Source organism: Mirounga leonina, unplaced genomic scaffold, assembly GCF_011800145.1.
Source record: "Mirounga leonina isolate KUSES-001 unplaced genomic scaffold, KU_Mleo_1.0 Mir_54, whole genome shotgun sequence".
Lineage (NCBI taxonomy): Eukaryota > Metazoa > Chordata > Mammalia > Carnivora > Phocidae > Mirounga > Mirounga leonina.
Genome location: NW_023270812.1, coordinates 3,350,558 through 3,370,717, shown reverse-complemented (window position 1 = coordinate 3,370,717; position 20,160 = coordinate 3,350,558). Strand labels below are relative to the sequence as shown.

Here is a 20,160-nt window from a genome sequence, read left to right as displayed (position 1 = left end):
GTGGAGCTGGTTTGAGGGAATGAGTCCCCATGGCCCTGTGCACCTCGCCAGGCTCGCTCTGTTCCTTCCTTCCTCTATGGCATTTCCCGGGTTCAGGCTTTGTACTTGGGGCGGCAGAAAGTCACATTTCCAAGTTTAAACTATCTCCGCAAGATGGACAGGGAAACCCCAAAGGTCCGAGTTGGCTCATAGGTGAGGCTTGGGATTCCTTTTCTCGGGCTGACTTTTGTGGAGGGCACCCCGACGCTGGGCAGTTTCCATGGCAAGCTCACAAATGAGCCATTGTCCTGGCATGCTCCCGATGACCAGGCATTTCCCGTAGAAAAGCCAGTTTCTCCTCCTGCCAGCTTGGATACTGCGGGGATGGGGCCTGAAACACTGAATCCTCTAAGCCTGCCCGGTAGTCCTGTGTGGGGTTAAAACAGCTTTGTCTCCTTCAGAAAAGAGCCTTTTGTTCCTGCGGCCTCATGGAAGCTGGAGAAGGCTCTTGGGCAGCTACCTGTTTAACAGCTTATAAGAACTGCCATATCCCTGGGAGCAGCCCTGCCCTCAGCCCAGGGGAGCCCCGGGGTGGGGCCTGGTGGGAGAGTGTCCTAGAGGCTCCTAAGCTTGTTGTTCGACAACTTTATGGCTACTTTTCCATCTCCTTTTCTCTCGTATTCTTAGGGACTTGGATTCATTTCCATGAGCTTTCCTCTTGCCTCGAGTTTCAGTTTTTAAGATCTGTCTCTGCCAGAGTTTAGACAGCCTGCCCCACATCTCCTCGGTGTTGTGGTTTTGCATTAGGAGGCTTGGGCTGGGTACTCGGACTTAGAAATCCTTAAGTAAATATTGGTTTCAGTTTTTGGTTTTACCCTGAAGCCTGAGACTAGGCAGCCCAGGAAATGGCCTCTGCCTGCTGCTTTCGCTGTCCCCAGCCATGTGCAGGCCTTGTCTTGGGCCCACCGGCTGCGGTGATGTACTTGCAGCGTCTGCCCTTGATGGTTTTTAAACTGACCTTGTTCTAAGGAGGAGTTGGTGCTAATCAGAGTTCCTTTGCAATGCTTAGGAGCCACAGCCAACACCTAACGTGGGTAGCACGTCTGTGTGGCCATAACAAAAGATTGTTTTCTCTTACGTAATAGAGGCGGTGCTTCTCCCCGCTCTGCAGACGCTCCCTGGCAAACGCGATGACTTAATAACGAGTGTGCGAAAGCTCCACCTAGGAACTCCGTGGGCTCGCGGCTTTGACAGTACTGTCTATCCAGCATTTCTGGAACTGATGAGAAAACTGAGAAGCTACGTAGGGCCTTCTGGGGTGTGTTGGTTAGCTCCCTGGCGTGTCCTTTCTGGTTTCAGACGTCGCTGTGGAACACGTCACACTGTTTCTTTGTTTCAGCCACCCTGCCCCTGTTCCAGAGGTCAGAATCTGGATGCCAGGGGCCCCAAGCTGAGAAGAGAAAGGGAAAAAAGAGGAAGCAGACTGGCATTTTAATTTTTATTGATTGATTGATTTTTTAAAGATTTTATTTATTCATTTGACAGACACAGCGAAAGCGGGAACACAAGCAGGGGGAGTGGGAGAGGGAGAAGCAGGCTCCCCGCCGAGCAGGGAGCCCGATGCGGGGCTCAATCCCAGGACTCCGGGATCATGACCTGAGCCGAAGGCAGACACTTAACCCACTGAGCCACCCAGGCACCCCGCAGACTGGCATTTTAAAATAACTTTTAACAAGAGTTTCTAAACCCTCTCTCCTCTCCCATCCCCTGCATTAATCGCAGCAGTAGCAAGAACTAGGAGGCAAGGCCGTGTGCCGTCCCTGTCCCACGTCGCAGACTTATACAGCCACAGTCCTAAGGTTCTCGGATGCCTTGGTCTGTTCTGTTCAAGAAGGCTCTTCCCTAGCAGTTTTGTCAGGCAGCCAGCAGTCTGTGAGTGAGCCTCCTGTCCCGCTGACAGTGTCTGAGTTAATCCTCGCAGCAGTCCTGTTAGATTACTGTCCTCCCCACCATGCAGCTGAAGGTGTTCAGATTCCAAGGAAGTGACTCGCTCAAGGTCACAGGCTTAGACGTGGCAGTGCTCTGTAAACTCCAGCACCCAGTAAATCCAGGCCATTTGTTGGGTCCCGGGGATAGAGAGATGAATGAACACAGCCCTGCTGTCGGGGGAGCTGCCCGTCCAGGGGAAGGTAGAGACCAAACCAGGTGCATCAGCGGACATGCTGGCTCCCCCGTGGAGCACAGGGGGCACAGGAGGTGTGCTGGTTAAGCCGGAAGCAGGAGCACTCCAGACAGGAGCCTCCGTGCCATCTCCTCGGGTCTGTGGGGTTGGACAGGACATCCCAAGTAGCAGGGCTGCTTTGAGCAACTAAGTTGGCGGGCACGCAAGTGCAGTTCAGATGCACAAGGGGGAGGCGGGGGCTGCGGGGCCGGACTCCGCACACGTGCCCAGCCACGGCGTCAGTACCTGGGCCTGGAGCTAACCAGGCTGGCGTCAGGTGTTCGCTAGCGACCCGATGGATGCACTGGTGGCCGTGTGGGAGGCCAGGGTTGAGGCAGAGGAGACCAGAAGCTCAATTAGAAGTCGCTGCACCTCAGGCAGGACTGGGGGATGGTGGTTCTCTGGCTGGTGGGGCCAGAGGGTGTCAGCCTGAAGACCAGGCAGCGCTGGGCCTCGGTCCCAGGTTTCCCAAGGCTGTAAGACCTCTTGCCTCAGAGAAGCTTTACCGTCCAGCCGGAGAGGTTTCAGGGTGTGTGCACACGCATACCCACAAAGACACACAGTTGCTCTGTTTGTCCCAGAGAATCCAAATCCCATGGCACCAGGAACTTTCTGTCCCGTCATTTGGAGTCAGTGGCTTTTCCTTGAAGTCCCTTTCTGGCCCCGTACTCTGCTACATTTGTCCTTTTAGAAAAGGTCATCTAGAACTTTGTGAAGTCGGGTTTGGAAGAAGAAAGCCAAAGGAAAGTGTTCCTCCTGCTTAGAGTCCACCCTGTTCTGTTCTGTAGGACTTCGTGTTCTATGCCCCCCGCCTGCGCATTAACAAGCGGATCCTGCAGCTCTGCATGGGGAATCATGAGCTGTATATGCGCCGCAGGAAGCCCGACACCATTGAGGTGCAGCAGATGAAGGCCCAGGCCCGGGAGGAGAAGCACCAGAAGCAGCTGGAGCGGTGAGCGGGGTGGAGGCCAGCAGGACGGGGCGGTGTTCTCCCAGACTAGATGGCCCTGCCTGCGCTGTTCTCCATCAGAGGCGCCAAGGGAACATAACCTAGCGAACACGGGTGGAGCCTCAGGGGGCGAGGACCTTCAGAAGTTACTGCGTGGGGCCCAAGGACCCGCTCAGGGAGCTGCCTCCTGAGTCCATACCATCTGGAGGTGGGGCCTGCACTGGGCACTGGTGATGCGTGTTGACATGGCAGGTGTCTGCCAGCACCTAAACCTTCCTGCACCGCCCCTCGCCCTGTAACAGGCAGCAGCTGGAGACCGAGAAGAAGAGGAGAGAGACCGTGGAGAGAGAGAAGGAGCAGATGATGCGGGAGAAGGAGGAGCTAATGCTCAGGCTGCAGGACTACGAGCAGAAAACCAAGAAGGCAGAGAAAGGTGGGTTTGTGCCCAGTGCTTATGCATGCAGGGGTGCATTCCGCAGCGAGGAGTAGATGGACCGTCAGCACACCCACAGCCAGGAACGTCTCAGCTTAACACAGCACCCACAGGAGAGACTCGAGGCTGAGAGCTGACCATGGGTGTTTGGATTAGAAGATAATCTTTTGATTATCTTGATACTTTTGATGCTGTGCTGGTTCTGTGCTAAATGCTTTATGCACATTTTTAAATTTTCCCTCACTCCTTTGAGGTTAGTACTGAGTCATCCCCATATTCCTGATGACGATGTTAAGGTTTAGCAGGGAAATTAATCTGCCTGACGTCGCACAGCCAGTGAGTGCCCAAACCATGCTACGATGCCTCCTGTCTTATAAACTAAAAACTGGGCGAGTGGTATGGTTTCTGCATGTCTGCCAACCTACCCCAGCCCTGGCCAGGGGAGGGGGAAACCCTCCCTAGCAGTTTCTAACTGCCGCAAGGATGTTGTCTATGTGCACAGCAGGGAACGCACCGCAGTGGGCTTTCCTCTGTGTCCGTAGAAGCAGAGGCCCCCCATGCAGTGCTTTGTAGCTTGTGCTGTGAGTCCCGCCCTGGACCCCATGCCAGGCATCCAGGCTGGGAATTCAGGGCCCTGTGCTCTCTCCAGAACTCTCAGACCAGATTCAGAGAGCCCTGCAGCTGGAGGAGGAGAGGCAGCGTGCCCAGGAGGCGGCTGAGCGCCTGGAGGCAGACCGCATGGCCGCTGTGCGGGCCAAGGAGGAGCTGCAGAAGCAGGCCGCAGATCAGATGAAGAGCCAGGAGCAGCTGGTAGGGCTCCCGGAGTCGCACGGTGCTGAATTACCGAGAGGCTGCCCCGGGGGGCCAAAAAGTGACACCTGCCTTATAATGGTGTCGGGGACTGTAAGATGATCTGCTCGAGGGAGAAAAGCCTGGTGGGAGGGGCTGTGCTGGTGGTGGGGCCTCAGGCGGCCCTGGTGCAGCAGTCCGGGGGGGCCAGACGTGGAGGCATGGTCTTGAGGACACCATGGGTGGGCAGCCATGGGCACTGCTGACTGGGGAGGAGGTGGGGACGAGGCCCAGCACCAAAATATGTGGCTGTCCATTTGCAAAAGGGCTCTCCCCAAAGACCCCAGAAATCATTTCCGCTTCGTGCCCTTCACCAGGCCGCAGAGCTAGCCGAGTACACAGCCAAGATCGCCCTCTTGGAGGAGGCCCGGCGGCGCAAGGAGGACGAGGTCGAGGAGTGGCAGCACAGGGTGAGTCTGCAGGTGCAGGCGCTCGGGCGGGGAAGACAGCCTGGGGCCAGGCTGGGGGGTCGCATAGGAAGGCTCGGGATGTTGTGCAATGTTCTGCCAATCCCAGCTGTGCTGCTTAGGCTGAAATCCCCATAGGAATGGGCTGCTCTGTGCACTGGGGAATCCACTGTTGGATTAGCAGGGAACAAGGAGCCTCTTGTTCATTTGCACCCACTTGTTCTGGCCACCCCAAGCTGTTGAGCCCCATCAGGCAGCCCCCATCAGGAGCTAGCTTTAAATCTGGTCACGTGGGTGCTCCCAGCGACAGGCCACAGCACCTCAAACAAGACCTCCTACCTCTCCTGACCACTGGTGTATGCAGCATGGCACCATGGAAAGATCTGGAATTGGAGGTGTCGAGACCGGGGACAAGGCTTCCAACTCTGCTCTCATCCACTGTGTATGGGGCAAGTGTCCTGACCTCTCTGAGCCCCCGTTTCCTTGTTAGAGATGAGTAATAGCTACCCTATAAGGTTGCTCTCAGGACCACCCTGCGGAGAGGTTGAATAAACTGTAGCTGTAATAGGGAGACCCATGTTCCAGTGCAGTGTCCAGAGAGCCTGTCTCTCCAGCTGAGCCCCCACGCCCACCGGGAAAGCACGGTCCCCAGGGGAGCTTTGGATATGTTCAGTGTAGAGCTCTGCCAAGCTGTGGCAGCCCCCCACCCCTCCCACCTGTCCTTGCCCATGCTTCCCCATCTGCACTGGCCCCTTCTGGGGACACCTGGGGCCTCTCCTCACCCCTCTTAAGCCCCGCCCCCTGAACACAGGCTGTGTGCAAAAGACTTCGTTCCGTCCTTAGGTTTTTGGAGAAAGTGTTCATTGAGAAAAGCTCGTTGCAGAACAGGTTCAAACTAAGCTCATCTCCGGGGTTGGAATGGCGGTGAGGTGGGCATGACTGGGGATGTGTACCCAAGAGAAGTTGCTGGAAGGCTCAGGGGTCACAGCAGGTAGGAAAGTGCTTGAGCACTGTGCCAGGCAGCAAGGAGCCTGATAAATAGTGCCACACAAGGAAAGAGAATAAGGCTGTACTCTAAAACGGGATAGTGGCATTTTCTCGTGGCTGGAGGATTTTTGTTTAATAATTTCCTTTTTTTTTTTTTCTTCAAAAACACCTACAGTGAACATATACTAGAATTAGAGACAGAAAAAAAAAGTTATGGTTCTTTAAAACGTCCCTGACATGACCTTCCCTCTTTGTGCTGAGAGCACAGCTGAGAACTGATCACAGGATCCAGAGCCCCGGACTCGGAAGAAGTGGGGCAGATCCTGCGTGGGGATGCTTTCTCCTCAGCCACGTCCCCCCCCCCCCCACCCCACCCCCGAGGGCGCACGCGTCCAGCCCGCCCGGGAGAAGGCAGGGGACTGGTGAGAGAAGGTGCCGAAGCCTTCTCGTCATTGAAAAGGGGCTTCCCCCGAAAATGGTCTAAACACTGGGTTCTGTGTACGGATTGCTTTCAAAGGCCAAAGAAGCCCAAGATGACCTGGTGAAGACCAAGGAGGAGCTGCACCTAGTGATGACAGCCCCCCCGCCCCCACCGCCCCCCGTGTATGAGCCGGTGAGCTACCACGTGCAGGACAACCTGCAGGACGAGGGCACGGAGTACACGGGCTATAGCGCCGAGCTCTCCAGCGAGGGCATCCTGGATGACCGCAATGAGGAGAAGCGCATCACCGAGGCCGAGAAGAACGAGCGGGTGCAGCGGCAGCTGATGGTGAGGGCGCCGGGGTGGGGGCGGCCCGGGCAGGGGTCGGGGGGAGCCGTCCCACCCAGCTCCCCGCTGCTCCCGGGCCACACCTGACACGAGCTGCTTCCCCTTGCAGACCCTGACCAGTGAGCTGTCCCAGGCCAGAGATGAGAACAAAAGGACCCACAACGACATCATCCACAACGAGAACATGCGGCAAGGCCGGGACAAGTACAAGACGCTGCGGCAGATCCGGCAGGGCAACACCAAGCAGCGGATCGACGAGTTCGAGGCCATGTGAGGCCTGGCCAGGACTGGGGCCGGGGGCGGGCGGGGGTCGCGGTCCATCTCTGAAGCTGGTGTTTGTAGTTCTTTGAATCTAGGACCCCCACCCCCCGTCATATTCCAGTTCCTTTAAAAAGAGAGTAGTTATTGCAGTGGGACTATTCTGGGGCTGGGGTCACTGGAAGCTTCCCTAGTTTATTTTCCCCAATTGTATCATAGTGCCAAACAGGCCTGATTTTTTTTATTGCTGTTATTGAATCGCTTCCTGTTTGTGCTTGCAGCAGGACTGACTGAATTAGGAACGATGCCTGTAAGTCTGAGTAACAAACTTGATGCTGGTACGTGAGACACGAGGGTCAGCGTCAGTAAAACCACATCGTGGCTTCTAGTCCGTGCCATACTTTCTTCTGCATTTGAAATTAGCTCAGATTTTGATTTCCATGAAGGATCCATCTTTGTGTATTTGTTTTGAGAGGTGAAAATTCTTTTGAAGACAGTCTAAAGCACTCACACACACATGCACACAGTGATTTTTCTTCTCTGCTCCTTCAGTTCAGGATCAATAGTGCAGGGAGGACACTCCAGCCTTGGATAAACTTCTGTTGGTTTTGGGGGGTTTTCTTTTTTTGCTTAACAGAGGGCCACATTGTTGGACTCACACCTAATTAATGATCAGCTGTAGAGAAGAGTATTTATATATAAGTGACAATATGGGTTTGTAACATTAGTTTAAAAAAGGGAAAGTTTCATTCTGTATATTTTGTTACCTTTTACAGAATAAAAGAATTACGTATTAAAAACCCTGTTACCATGGCACTTGATCTGACGTGAGGGCAGTAAGGAGGTGGCTTAACCGCTGTAATCACATCTGTAAAAATGACTTTTTTTTTTTTTTACTTTGAGTGCCCTTGTGCCTGTAACTGCGCATTTCAGTTTTCTCTCCGAGCTTCCTTGAAAAAGACACATGCTGTTTGGCTCATCCAGACTCCCGCTATAGAGGGACTCTTCCCACCTGGTATTGTCTGTTTCCACAAGAAGAACCTGCTCTGACCTCGCCAGTTCTCTCCCGCGTCCTTGAAAATCTGTCGAAATGTCAGCTCTCACACTCCACCGGCTCGTCGTCCTGCTCGGGTGGGAGCCGTGTGCAGGTGAGCCCTGCGCCCCAGACCTGAGAAATAAAAGCTGTGCAAGATGAGAGGCGGCCATGGCTGTGTACGGGCGTGCGTCGGGGGCACGGGGTGCCCCTCCGGAAAGCAGAACCGGGCTCTAGTTGTCCTTCAAATGCATATAACAAGGCAGGGCGCTGGGGGACAGAGGTAACAAACGTTTATTGAAATCTGGCCGTTTTCCACGTGTCTCAGAGCACAGAAAACCAAACAGGCCTATTGATACAATAGCAACATGTGCTGTACACAGGGATGTGGAAGAACGTGCGGGCTCCGGGACAGCGCTCCCCACGGCGAGTGTCCCTGCCCACGGCCTCAGCTAACCGTCAGGCCTGCGGCACTAAACTCTCACCACAGACTGGAACCCTGGCTTCAGTGCAGGATGAGTGTCAGGTCTGTCCACAGATTGGGGCTAGAAAGAACTTTCTGCCACTGACGCTCTGACGGTGAGCCTGAGTCCTCACCACCAGCTCCGGCTTCCTCTGTGATGGGAGTGAAGTGACTAATTAGTAATAGGTGATACGCATAACCCCTTAACAGCCCTCTTCTCAGCTTTTTAAAATGAGGACCAACTTTTTAAAAAAGTTTTTAACCTCCAGACCACATGAAAATGCCAACCACTGCTGAGGAAGAGCAAGACCACCTCCACCCCAACACCATACTCAGAGCTGGACACACTCAGGCATTCATTCCTAAATACTGTGCAGCCTCAAGAGCCCAAAGCTGCCTTCTTCCCCATAGTTTGAGAGGAGAAGACATGTTTGGGGGGGGGGTGTCTTCAAGAAGGGGACTCGACAGTCTTAACACATTACGATGGGTGTGCTTTGGTGGGGTGGCCTCAGACCGGGGGCCAGATTTGCAGGCAGACAGGACGCCCTTATAGGAAGGGGAGGGTGTGTCCGTGGACAATATTCCTTCTATGTTTAAAGATCTACCCGTTTATTTTAGAAGGAGAGCACAAGCTGGGGGAGGGGCAGAGGGAGACAAGCGGACCCAGGGCTGGATACCAGGACCCTGAGATCAGGATCTGCGCTGAAATCAAGAGTTGACGCTCAACCGACTGAGCCACCCACAGGCGTCTCGGGACAATGTTCCTTTTCGTGGAACAGTGAATCTGGTTCAGAGGTCCTAGAGGTGTGTGCCCGTACTTTTGGTTGGCACAGTGTTTGAGGGGCACCACTGGAGGGGCCAGGGTGTGCAGCCCTCCCCACGAAGGGCTGTCCCCCACACTACGCCACCAGCACCCCAGTTGAGCAATGCTGAGAAGCACTGCCCTTTTGTCCCACTCCCTCTGTTTGGATTAAGGTATTTTCCTTGAAGAAGTTAATCCTTTTATGACTGATGCCGGAAACAAAGCAAATACTGTACCCAGCCCATTTTGAGGCCTGTAATTTTTGTTCCTTTAGCAGATCTAAATCTGATATAAATTGTTGAAATACTTGGCTGTATTACCGCTCCCTTGCAGAGTAAGAACTAGATGTCGCAATCTCCATTTAACAGTGAGGCCATTTCCAAGCTAGTTACATCACCTGCCAATGTGGAAGCATAATGGGCTTTTTAGTGGTCACCGTGTAAGATCTTCGCTAAGGATAAAGCATACTACTTAGGCCCAATAAATCTCTCAGACTTACTAGAACCGAGCCAGGCTTCCCCCAGCAAGCGGTCGTTCACACCAAAGATGGCCTGGTCCCAGACGGTTAATGCCAGGCTTGACTGTCTCAGCTGGGAAGGGCTCACGCCATTGAACACGAAGGAGTGCTTCCACTGGGGACAAGCTTGCTTCTTCGCAACTGGGGACTTCAGGTTCAGTTTGTGTTGGTCTGGCAGAGTGAGACAGCTGCAGGAGGGAGAGACACTGGCTCTGGACTGCCGGCCCAGCCTCCGCCCCTGGCGGCGCCGGCCATCGTGAGACCAAGGGCTAGATCCGCCCCCAAAGAAAAATGCCAAGCCGGGAGCAAGAACGTGAATCGCAAGATTGGCCACGTGACCTCTCGCTAGGATGTTCCAGAGTTAGGGCTGAATTCTGCACCAGATGCGAAGGGTCCTTTGGGATTCCAGGCCACATGGCCCTTGCCTTAATCCCCCTCCTTGGGAGGCCGACCACCAGGCAAAGCATGGCTTTTACACTTGCTACCCAGGGACCAGGACTCTGCACACATACTCTCTCATTTTAACCCAGTTCTCAGGAGACAAGTTCAGAAGGGCCACGTAACTTGCCCAAGGTCCTACGATAATGGCAGCTTGAGGACAGGAACACAGATCTTGGCATGGTAAGCCAGTGTTTCCCATTATGTCCCTGACCCAGGGATGCAGCAATTCTGTATAATAATTAATGGTGTTTGCTTTGCTTTTGGACACACCGACACACTGGTAGTGACTAAGAATGACAAAAGCAGAGCCCACCTGACTGTTAATCCAAGAGATGGGAAGGCAAGGGAATAGTACCAACCACACTGCTTTTTCCAAGCTGTTTGAGTCAGAAAATGCTGATGTAACAAGAACCAATAAAATACGGGTTTCAGGTTAAAATACAGTGTTCCACATCTAGCCTCAACAGGTCCAAATCCCATGAATTCTTGGAAATCAGTCTTGAACGCATTACGTTGGATTTTCACGGGAAAGCTAAAATACAAGTTCAGAATGGCTTACACTTCCTGGTGTTTGCTGGAGTTTCTAAGACCATGCCACATGCATGTACAGATTATCAGTAAACAATTGATTAAATACTTACCCCTTAACAAATGAGTTTAGGGTACCATCTGACCGCACGGGCAAATTCTTGGCTCCCAGCACGACCAAACAAAGCTGACCGTTCGGGGATGGCCAATCTGTCCCTGGAAGAAAAGCCGGCATTTGCTGTGAGCCCTACTTCACAGAGCATCAATGCCACCACCCCAAATCTGAAAGCTCAGCGGGAGGGTGTGTGACGGCCTGGAGAGCCCAAGACAGCAGACGGGAAGAGGAGCGTATCCAGGTGGGAAGGCTCAGCTGGCCCTGCAAATGTGCCGTCCCACTGCAAGCCAGCACGGTGACGGAAGGAAGGGCTCACTAAAATCCTGGGACGCTACAAAGATAAGAAAGGGATCCAAGGAGAGGAAGGATGCAGAGGTTGCAGTCAAGTGCGGGCAGTGGTTTTGGGGAAAGTAAGGGCCCTAAGACTTGGGTTCTAGGGCGCTGGCAATGACTGCAGATGCCGGTGGCCCTGTGAGCTCTGGAAGCAGACTTTTCCCTCTTCAGGCAAATAAGAGACCGCTAACTACATGACAGAATTATGTGTTCTTTCTTCACCCTCCTCTCTCTGTACGCTCCACTTTATTTCACTTAGTTAGACCTCCCATAAGGTCCTCGAGAGCCTGTCCTTGATGCCTTCTCTTGCTGGGCAACAGCTCACAGAACTTGGGAGCAGGGGTGCATTCACTGGGCCCTGCAGGCCCCAGCACCTCGAGATGCACTCTTGGTTCCCAAGGAGCCACACTCCCAACTGTAACGCAGGTGGGCATAGGAGCATTCCCTCTCCCAGAGGGGCGGCAGTGGGACGGTTCACACCAGGGAGACGGTCCGCGCCAGCCCCCTGGGAGGAAAGCCCCAGAGCTGGTGTCCTAAGAGCCATCCCTGTGCAGTGGGCATCAGAGGCCTGGCCTGCTCTGCTTCCTCATTTCCCTTCCAAACCACAGGTTCCAAGAATCCATGTTCCACGCTGAGCTTCACAGATCTTGGAAAGTTACTGGAGCATTGCAGGATTAGTGGGTGGCAGAAGGGAAGTCCTCAACCCACCTGCTGCTCCAGGCTTTGGAAACAGTGACCGATGAACAGTCATGGGGCTGGAGGCCACCTACCTTCTTGGGCCTCCTGGAGCTTTCTGGGCCCTGCAGGGAAGACCAGTTTGGCCCGGACTGCAAGTTCTCCATTACTGGGAAGAATGCTGTCTTCAAGTTTCTCTGCCTGGGGGCAAGAGACAGAACTCAAGAGGCAGGATTCCTCAGCCCCCAGAACCTTCTGGGCTCCTCTGATTGCCCCAGCTCTGTCCATAAGTGCCCCACCTCCACCCCCCCCCCCACTCACCCCTGCAAAGCCTCTGCAGGCTGGGGAGTGCCCTGGGGTGGAGTGGACAGGCCCATGGCAGGGCTGGTCACTCTTCCATCTGTGGTGACTCTCCATTCCCACCCCATGCCTTGAGGAGGTGAGAGGGCTCAAAGGCCCTGGCACGTTCCCACAGGATAGTCCTCAGAAAACCTACACACAGCCAGAGTGTGAAGAAAGGGGATAAAGCTGAGCCCCTCTAGGTCAGTGGACTCGGCGAGGACTCCTAGGAGAGGGCGGGGCCGGCCCGTCTACTCCTCAGTGTCTCTTCATGGGCTCCTGGCTGCCTCCCCAGAAGGAGGCTGGCCCTCGGGTGCCAGACGAGATAAAGCTGCCTCCACCCTCCACTTCTGGAAACCTGCACTAACCCCTCGGGCTGCTCCTGTCAGGGCCGATGGGGCAGGCCTGAAAGCAGGGTACGCCCAATCCAGCCAGGGGGGTCACTATCAGCTGGTGTTAGGAAGGACATCCTTTAGCCTGGCACCTTCTACGCCTCTTCCTCTCACCAGCAGCCTTGGTGGCCACTAGTCTTGTCCCCAGCGAGGCTCTAGAGGGAACAGATGGGCGGATCCTGGGGGAAAGCACACTGGCAGGGAAAATCATGAAAAATGAAAATCAGGAAAGCCTTCATGGAGGAGGTGGGATTCCGGCTAAGTCTTGGGCAGACCGTGGCTAGAAGAAAGCATTCCAAGTAGACATCCCAAGTGGATGCCTGAGGACGGGCTCTGAGAAGGGTGAGCACGGGTGCGGGATGCGGATGCCGGGGCCATGCTGAGCAGTGTAGAGGAAAAGGGGCAGGAGAGGTGGGACAGGGCGGCCCCCAGGCGGGAGACCCTTGGCTTGACCCGACAGTAGTCGGAAATCCGAGAGCCGGCCAGTCAGCCCCCCTGGCTTCAGAGAGGCCCGGGGAGGTGAGAGCGCACAGAACCTGGCCCAGGCCTGGGAAAGCCTCAGCCTCGGGGCCAGACTCTGGCTGCTGGGACTGGCACAGCGTGGTCATTTCTTAGGAGATGAAGGAGCCCACGCTTCCTCCGCCCCTATTATCTCAGCCGTCCCTGGTCCCCTCTCCCCTCTGTGCTTGGATCTTGGCACAGAGAGTGCAAAGCAGTTGCTCCAAGAAATGCAGACTTTCTTCCCCAGGCTCTCCTCTTAGTGGCACAGCCTGCGAGCGGGCCTCCTCTCCGGGCCGCCCCCGCGCCCTGCCCTGAGTCCCTGCAGGTTGGGGCAGCCCCGGCCCTCCTGACCACATCGGGCCACCGCTCTCAGCCGTTTCTGCTCTGGGAGCGCCTGGGGCAGGAGTGCAGAAGCCACAGCCGGGCCCGCACGACTGGGGGCAGGCTGCCGGGCGCACGTGGTCACCTCCGGCCGCAGGAACAGCGAGCCCAGGGCTCCCGGGCTGAAACCAAGTGACCCTGAATTTGGGGAGGGGAGCATGTGGGCCCACAAGGCCATCACAGGAGGCCCAAACCCCTAGACCTGACCCAGGCTGATGTTCAGGCTACACTGAGGAAGGGGCTCTCAGGTAGTTGAGCAAACCCGAGCAGGGAAAGCTCCCTACCCCACCCAGGAGAGCCTGACGTGGAGCCTTTCCTCCCCGGGAAGTTCCTATTGAAGAGCCCCAGCAGGCAAGCACGTGGTGGTGTCTTGGGTCCGAGGCTTCCCGGGTAGGTTTTCTCTTCCAGAACCCCTTTGAAAAGGGAGTTTTGTTTTCGTGGTGGGGGTAGGGTAGTCCAGTCCCAAACCAGACCTCACCTTGGCCCTCAGTGGATACCAGCAGAAACACTGTGTTGTGCGGTCTTCGAAGTCCCATGTGGCCAGAGGGATGGTCACCTCTCCAAGAAACACCCTCCGGGTGAGCATGCCCAGGTGCCACACAGAGACCTGCAGCCACCGGGTCCCCAGCTGGCCGGGCTCCACCTGGTACTGCAAAGACAGAGCAGAGGCAGTTGGTCTGGGTTCCTGGCCCACAGCTCCCCAAGCCCACAGCTTCCAGGGCCCACAGCCTCCTGGGGACCCACAGCTCCCCAAGCCCACAGCTTCCAGGGACCCAAGCTTCCGGAGACCCACAGCTTCCGGGGACCTGGGCCACAGGGGCCTTCCTCCTGCAGGCTGGAGCATCTTGGTGTGGTCAGGGTGGGCTGAGCAGCTTGGAGCGGGGGTGGGGGGTGGTCTCTGCTTTCTCAAACACAGAACCACCTCCTCCACCAGCCGTGTAGCCAGCACTCAGCCTGGGGGGAAAGGCTGGGCAGCTACAGAGTCCCCCTCCCACAATCCAGATCTGCGCCCCAGGCAAGGAGGGAAGGCCCCATCCAACTGAAGCCAAGATCTGTCTCAGCTCAGGAACTGAACTTGCCTGGCCAGGGTTGTTCAAAGATACTGAAAGCTAGGAATTTTTTTTTTTTTTTTTAACGTAAACCTGAGTTTTTAGCATGGGCTTTTGCCTAGACGGACGATGCCAGGCCTGTCTGGTGCTCAGGGTCACACAGAGCTGTTTCTTCACTGGCCCCCACAGGAGCTTCAGCACAGCCAGAGGACAAGAAAGTCTGCCCCCCACCCCCGTTCCAGCCGACGGTGGGCCCCTGCCCCCACGGGGACTAGAGGCCAAAGGCCCTGGGTGAGAGGGCCCCGGCCCCTTCCTGAAGGCCAGGACACAGCCAGGCTTCCCAAGAGCCGCTGACTCCATTCAGCCTCTGCGAGCCTGTTCCAAGCCTATTCGTTGGATTTTGTCAATAATGAAAAAAAAAGGTTACACTTTACTGAGCTCTTGTTCTGCGCCAGGCCTTTGGTTACATTGCTCCTTAGCTTCCAGGAGCGTCCCCTGAGGTCAGTGTTAGCGATCACCCGACCCGTTTACAGGGGAAACGCCCACTCGGCAGCTCCCTGCTGGGGTTGGCGTCCTGGCTCCTCCCGGGACCGCCTGTCACACGGCCAGGCCTCACCCCCACTTAGAGTGGCCGCCTTGGTTTGCCTGAGACCCATCTGCACACCGTTCGTGCCCATCCACTGGTGGCCAAGAGGGGAGCGACACGGGTATGTGCAGCAGTCGTAACTTGTCTCCCTCGGTCTCCCCAACAGGGACGCCCGCAGCCGCGTCTGCCCTGCCCCCCCCCCCAGGCCGCGAACACCCCCTCGGGGCCAGGCTGCCTGCCCCACTTGCCCCTCCTTTTCTTCCCTCTGGGATTATCCGTGCCCATTGTGGTCAGAAGCCACATCCCTCTACGCCCTGGGCTGATTTTCAGTCGGTTTCCCTCAAGTCCATGGTCCATTTCTTTTTTTTAATCTCTTTTTCTTTTTAAAGATTTTATTTTTTTTAAGTGATCTCTACACCCAACGTGGGGCTCGAACTTACAACCCTGAGATCAAGCGTCGCCCGCTCCACCGTCCGAGCCAGCTGGGCGCCCACGGTCTGTGTCTGACTCTGCCCTCAGAGTCACCCAGTCTGTCTCGTTGTCCCCTTCACGGCCACACGGCCAGTCAGTTGCCAAGGCTGCCAGCTCCCGGCGTTGCCCCTGTTCCCCTGAGCATGGACTGTCCTAGGCGGGCAGCTGCCTGTCGCCCACGGTCACCCCCTCGGGCGGCGGCATCCTCCCCATCCACCCCGTGCAGGGGGCCTGCCTCTCAGGGGTCCTCGCACACGGTGGCCCCCCGCCAACAACCACGACTCCTTCCGGTTGACCCAATCCCTTTTTGGAAAGAGACCTTTTCCCCGGCGCCCTGGTCCACCCCTAAGGCGGTCCCAGCAGGCTGGGTGGCTGCCCCGCCTCTCCTGAGCACCCAGCCTCAGACACAGACCCCAGATCCGGTGTGGCGTGGCACCCTCCCAGGCCCCCTACGGTGGTCTTCCCGTGGAGCGCCTGCCTAGAAAACCTGGAGGATCGCTTTCTAGACTTTAGACGAGATGAGGGACGTGGCTTCTCTTCAATGTACCTGGGAAGTTTTCCGGGACAACCGAAATATCCACAATACATTGGGTAAAAACCAATGGATAAAAATTGGGGGCGATTTCTTTGAGATTCTGCCTGCACGTTAAATCAGGTAGTTAAAACTTTAAAAAATCAAACTATATAATATTTAAAATATACTCAGTCCTCATCTTTGCCTCATTTCATAAAATGTGAACTATTTGTTTACCTGTTTAGTACAAAACACCTTAATTAAACTTACAATGAGTGATTCTGGATATGAACTTAAAATGTCTGAGGGGGCACGGAGCTTTTCAAAACTCTTTCAGCAGATACGGAGCAAAACTACGCCAAGACCCGTGTCTACTGACTTGCTACCAGAGGGCGTCTCAGACGGGGATCCCTTGGATACCACCCACACCTGCTGAATCATAGTCTGTTTTTTAGAAAATCCTCTGGGGGAGTCCCATGACCATAAATCTTGTGGAGGAATGCCAGTCCATCGTGAGTTAGAGCTGTAATTCTGAATACTCTCTAAGCCTTAGTTTCCCCGTTGGTAAACGAGGATTCTAATAGCTCAGGTCACTTGGCCACAGCAGGGACACAGGAAACAATGGTTTTTATTATTTAACAAATGGAGCTCCTGCCAACTGGCCAGACGGTCATTGGCTGGAGTTCAGAAATGCCCCTACTTGCCAAGGAAGGCAAACCAAGCCCTCTCCTTGTGCAAGCTTGACATGTGGGGTCCCTGGGCTGCCCAGCCTTGACTGGGTTCATCCCTGCGCATCTGGATGGTTCGTCCAGTGCAAAGCCTCCCACACCTAGCTCTCGGCCTCTCCCACACATCGTCTCCAACCGTCCACCCTAAATCCCCGTAGTCGCTCCCTATCTCTCTGCCCCACATCACAAATCCTGTTTCTTAGCACCAAAGAAAGTGAAAACCCAAACAATTCCTCTATAAAATGTTTTTCATAAGATGACTATTTTTTTTTTGCTCATAGAAGAAGCAGCCTAGGGCTGCCAGATTATTACAATAAAGGAACACTTTCGTGAAGATAGTAACTCAGTAGTTCACAGAGGAGCCTGCTTGAAAGTACCTCTCTGGGAGCCATAAAAATTCAACAGGACAAACCAGTTTTGGAGACTGAGAGGCAACCAGGTTCTTTTTCACCATTTTCTCAGAAATCATTAATCAAGAGCCATTCTCGAGTCCAGCAGACTCTGCACTTTTCCTGTACAAAGGCTGAAATTTATTTTCTACCACCTTGCCACTGATTGACAGAGCCCTACAGAAACGTATAAGTGTCTGTACTTATATTTAACTGACTCAAGAGTTTAGAAGAACACTCTGCTGAACTCTGGCCCCGGGTGCCCAGCCTGGGACGGGGAGACTTAGCACATGAATACTTGTCCAACAAGTACCTTCAAGGTCTCCTGAAATGTTGGATCCACCGTGTTCTTTTGGACTCCAGTCTTGCGTTTTCCCTGGGAGGATCTGTCAGGCAGTAGATAGGTCTTTACGTACCTAGTGGCCAGACAGAGACAGGACAAGGTGAGAGCTCAGCAAGGGGGTAGGGGGCAGGGGGACAAAGGGTTCAGGAGGAGGAGAATCAGACCTCAGCATTTTCTTTACCCTGCTTCCCCCTGAATTGGGGGTTGACAGAAAGAGCTTGGTGGGGAACAAGGACAGTGCTGGCTACACACCTTCTGGCTCACACAGTCTTTGGCCATAATCCTCTGGAATGTTCCTGGGGGTGTAAGGCTCCCTTGCTCTCCTCCTGCCCTACCCCTAGCATCTACATCACTTATTACCTGCCTATGTGGTGATGACCACGGATGCAGAGGCTGGGCTTTTGGGGCTCCACGGTGGCAGGTTAGAGAACCTGCCTGGATGTGGAGGTCCTGTGTCAGCTTGTCCTCCCTCCAACCCGCCAAAAAAAAAAAAAAGTGAAAATAGGAAGTATATGCCTCACCCTTTACTTTCCCCTTGTGGGGCCTCTCCACCTGCATTCTGCCCGTCCCCTGAAATCCTGTTCTAGACTGACCCCTCCGGTGAGGTCCTCACACTGCCCTTTCCTGGCTCCTCTGGCCGCTTCGGTGATGCCAAGGACTACTGATTCCGGTAATGGCTGGACCCTGTGTTTTTATCCATTCTGACAATTTCTGCCTCTTGATGGGAGGGTCTAGATCATTTACATTGAAAGTAATTACTGATAAGGAGGGACTTACTTCTGTCATTTGCTATTTGTTTCTGTAAACCTTCTAGCTTTAGTGTCTCCCATTTACTGTGGTACTGTAGTCATTCTTTTGTATTTACTTTTTTAAAGATTTACTTATTTGAGAGAGAGAGAGAAGGCATGCGCACACGTGAGTGGGGCTGGCAGAGGGAGAGAATCTCAAGCAGACTCCCCGCTGTGCTTGGAGGCCGGGCTTGATCTCACAACCCTGAGATCATGACCTGACCCAAAATTTAGCTGTTTAACCAACTGAGCCACCCACGCACCCCCCATTCGTTTGTATTTAGCTGAATTTTGTAGTAAAATGTTTAAAGTCCATTCTCATTTCTTTTTGTATTATGTTCCATAGCTGTTTTCTTTGCGCTTACCAAGGGGATTACATCTCATCTCCTAGAGTTATAACACTCTACTTTGAATTTTTACCATCTTAACGTCAATAGCAAACAAAAACTCTGCTCCTTCCTAGTGCCAACCTCACCTCTTTGCATTGCTGAGGTCACAAAATGACACCTTTCTACACTGTGTAACCAAAATCACAAACTAATCCTTCTTTGAAATGCATTGGTCTCTTAAGTTAGGTCAAAAACAAAGTGTGCAGTTATAAACCAAAGTTACAAACAAACAGCAGTAATAAGAGACAAATAATTTTTTAAAATATATAAGGTGGAAGTACACACCATTGTTAAATAATACTAGCTTTTATCATTGCCTGTGTATTTGCTTTTCCTGAGGTCTATTTCTTCGCATGACCTTGAGATACCGTCTGGTGTCCTTCCATTTCACCCCGCAGGGGGCTCCCTTGAGTATTTAGTTCCTGCAGGACAAAGTCCCTCAGCTTTTGTTTATCTGAGAATGTTTTAGTTTATCCCTCGTGTTTGAAGAACAGCTTTGCTGGATATAGGATTCTTGGTTGACAGGTGGGTTGTTCTGTTTTTTTTTTCCCCCCTTTAGCACTTTGAATAGGTCTACTGACTGCCTCCTGGCCTCTAAAGGATCTGATGAGAAATCTGCTGGTAATCCTCCTGAGGACGCCCGGATGGGAAGGGGACCTCAACAACTGGAGGAAATTGCCACAATGGTTGCCTGCTTCTGGGTCTGCACCTCTGTGATCAGAAGCGGCAGTCTGCAGTCAGAGCACACAACCCTGATATTTGGAGGACAGACTCCCTTTATTTGCCCACGCTGACTCCTGCAAGCGGTGTGTAAGCTGCTCAGGGAACACCAGCCCGGCTGCCTGCCATGTGGCTGGGCGTGGGGGGAGGGAGAGCAGCTATTAGGCTAAGAGCGGAAATTGACTGACATGAACCCCAATGTACCATCCAAGTCTTCCGTGGGAAGTTGCAAGCCTTCAAGAGACTGCAGTTCCAAAGCCGTTTCATGAGAGAGCTTCTACCAGTGCAATCACTGTCTTACAAGGGGAGACCTAGGGCTTCCCACCCTGCCACCTTCCCAGAATCCTCTCTGGGCTGTTTCTCCTTTAAAAAGTACTGACTAATATTCTAGTAGGCATTTCACTGACGGGCAACTCAGTTCGACCCTATCAAGGCTTGATTTTGCTGAGGTAGGGAGAGTTGGAGTAGCCCCTCCTCTGAGGCTAGAAAAATCCTACAGCTGCGTCCCAGTGAGTGCCCCAGGTGTTCAGCAGCCTCCGCTCCGGCTGGTCAGAGCTCCCATTTTCCCCATCACTGCGCCACGCCCAGGGGCTCACCACCCCCAGTAACCGCGCTGTGACAGACCTCATGAAATCTTGTCTGTATGAGCCCTGAGTATTTGGCCAAAGCCTCAAGGGGGTCCCTCTGTGGAGTTTTAGGTCTACTTCTCTGTGCACTTTGTGCCTCACTTGCTTCCTATTTGTTGAATGTTTATTATGTTCTAGACAATGTTCTGAAGGCTTAACATGGGCAAATTCCAGGAAACACTACA

At 53.9% G+C, this 20,160-nt stretch overlaps 2 protein-coding genes across 4 annotated transcripts in view; one reads left to right on the top strand and one right to left on the bottom strand.

Moving 5' to 3' along the window:
• The window catches only part of LOC118001842 (ezrin), a 52,506-nt gene extending 44,467 nt beyond the window's left edge, over positions 1-8,039 (top strand). For both annotated transcript variants that reach the window (XM_034992006.1, XM_034992007.1), the window contains 6 exons: positions 2,989-3,152; positions 3,452-3,582; positions 4,232-4,392; positions 4,749-4,841; positions 6,343-6,594; positions 6,704-8,039. In XM_034992006.1, coding sequence (XP_034847897.1) covers positions 2,989-3,152; positions 3,452-3,582; positions 4,232-4,392; positions 4,749-4,841; positions 6,343-6,594; positions 6,704-6,868 — 966 coding nt within the window. In that variant the 3' untranslated portion in view covers positions 6,869-8,039. The remainder of the gene's footprint in view (positions 1-2,988; positions 3,153-3,451; positions 3,583-4,231; positions 4,393-4,748; positions 4,842-6,342; positions 6,595-6,703) is intronic.
• The window catches only part of LOC118001841 (synaptotagmin-like protein 3), a 94,615-nt gene continuing 81,928 nt past the window's right edge, over positions 7,474-20,160 (bottom strand). For both annotated transcript variants that reach the window (XM_034992003.1, XM_034992005.1), the window contains 6 exons: positions 17,423-17,525; positions 13,851-14,021; positions 11,855-11,960; positions 10,750-10,852; positions 9,650-9,855; positions 7,474-8,500 (listed from right to left, as the gene is read on the bottom strand). In XM_034992003.1, coding sequence (XP_034847894.1) covers positions 8,391-8,500; positions 9,650-9,855; positions 10,750-10,852; positions 11,855-11,960; positions 13,851-14,021; positions 17,423-17,525 — 799 coding nt within the window. In that variant the 3' untranslated portion in view covers positions 7,474-8,390. The remainder of the gene's footprint in view (positions 8,501-9,649; positions 9,856-10,749; positions 10,853-11,854; positions 11,961-13,850; positions 14,022-17,422; positions 17,526-20,160) is intronic.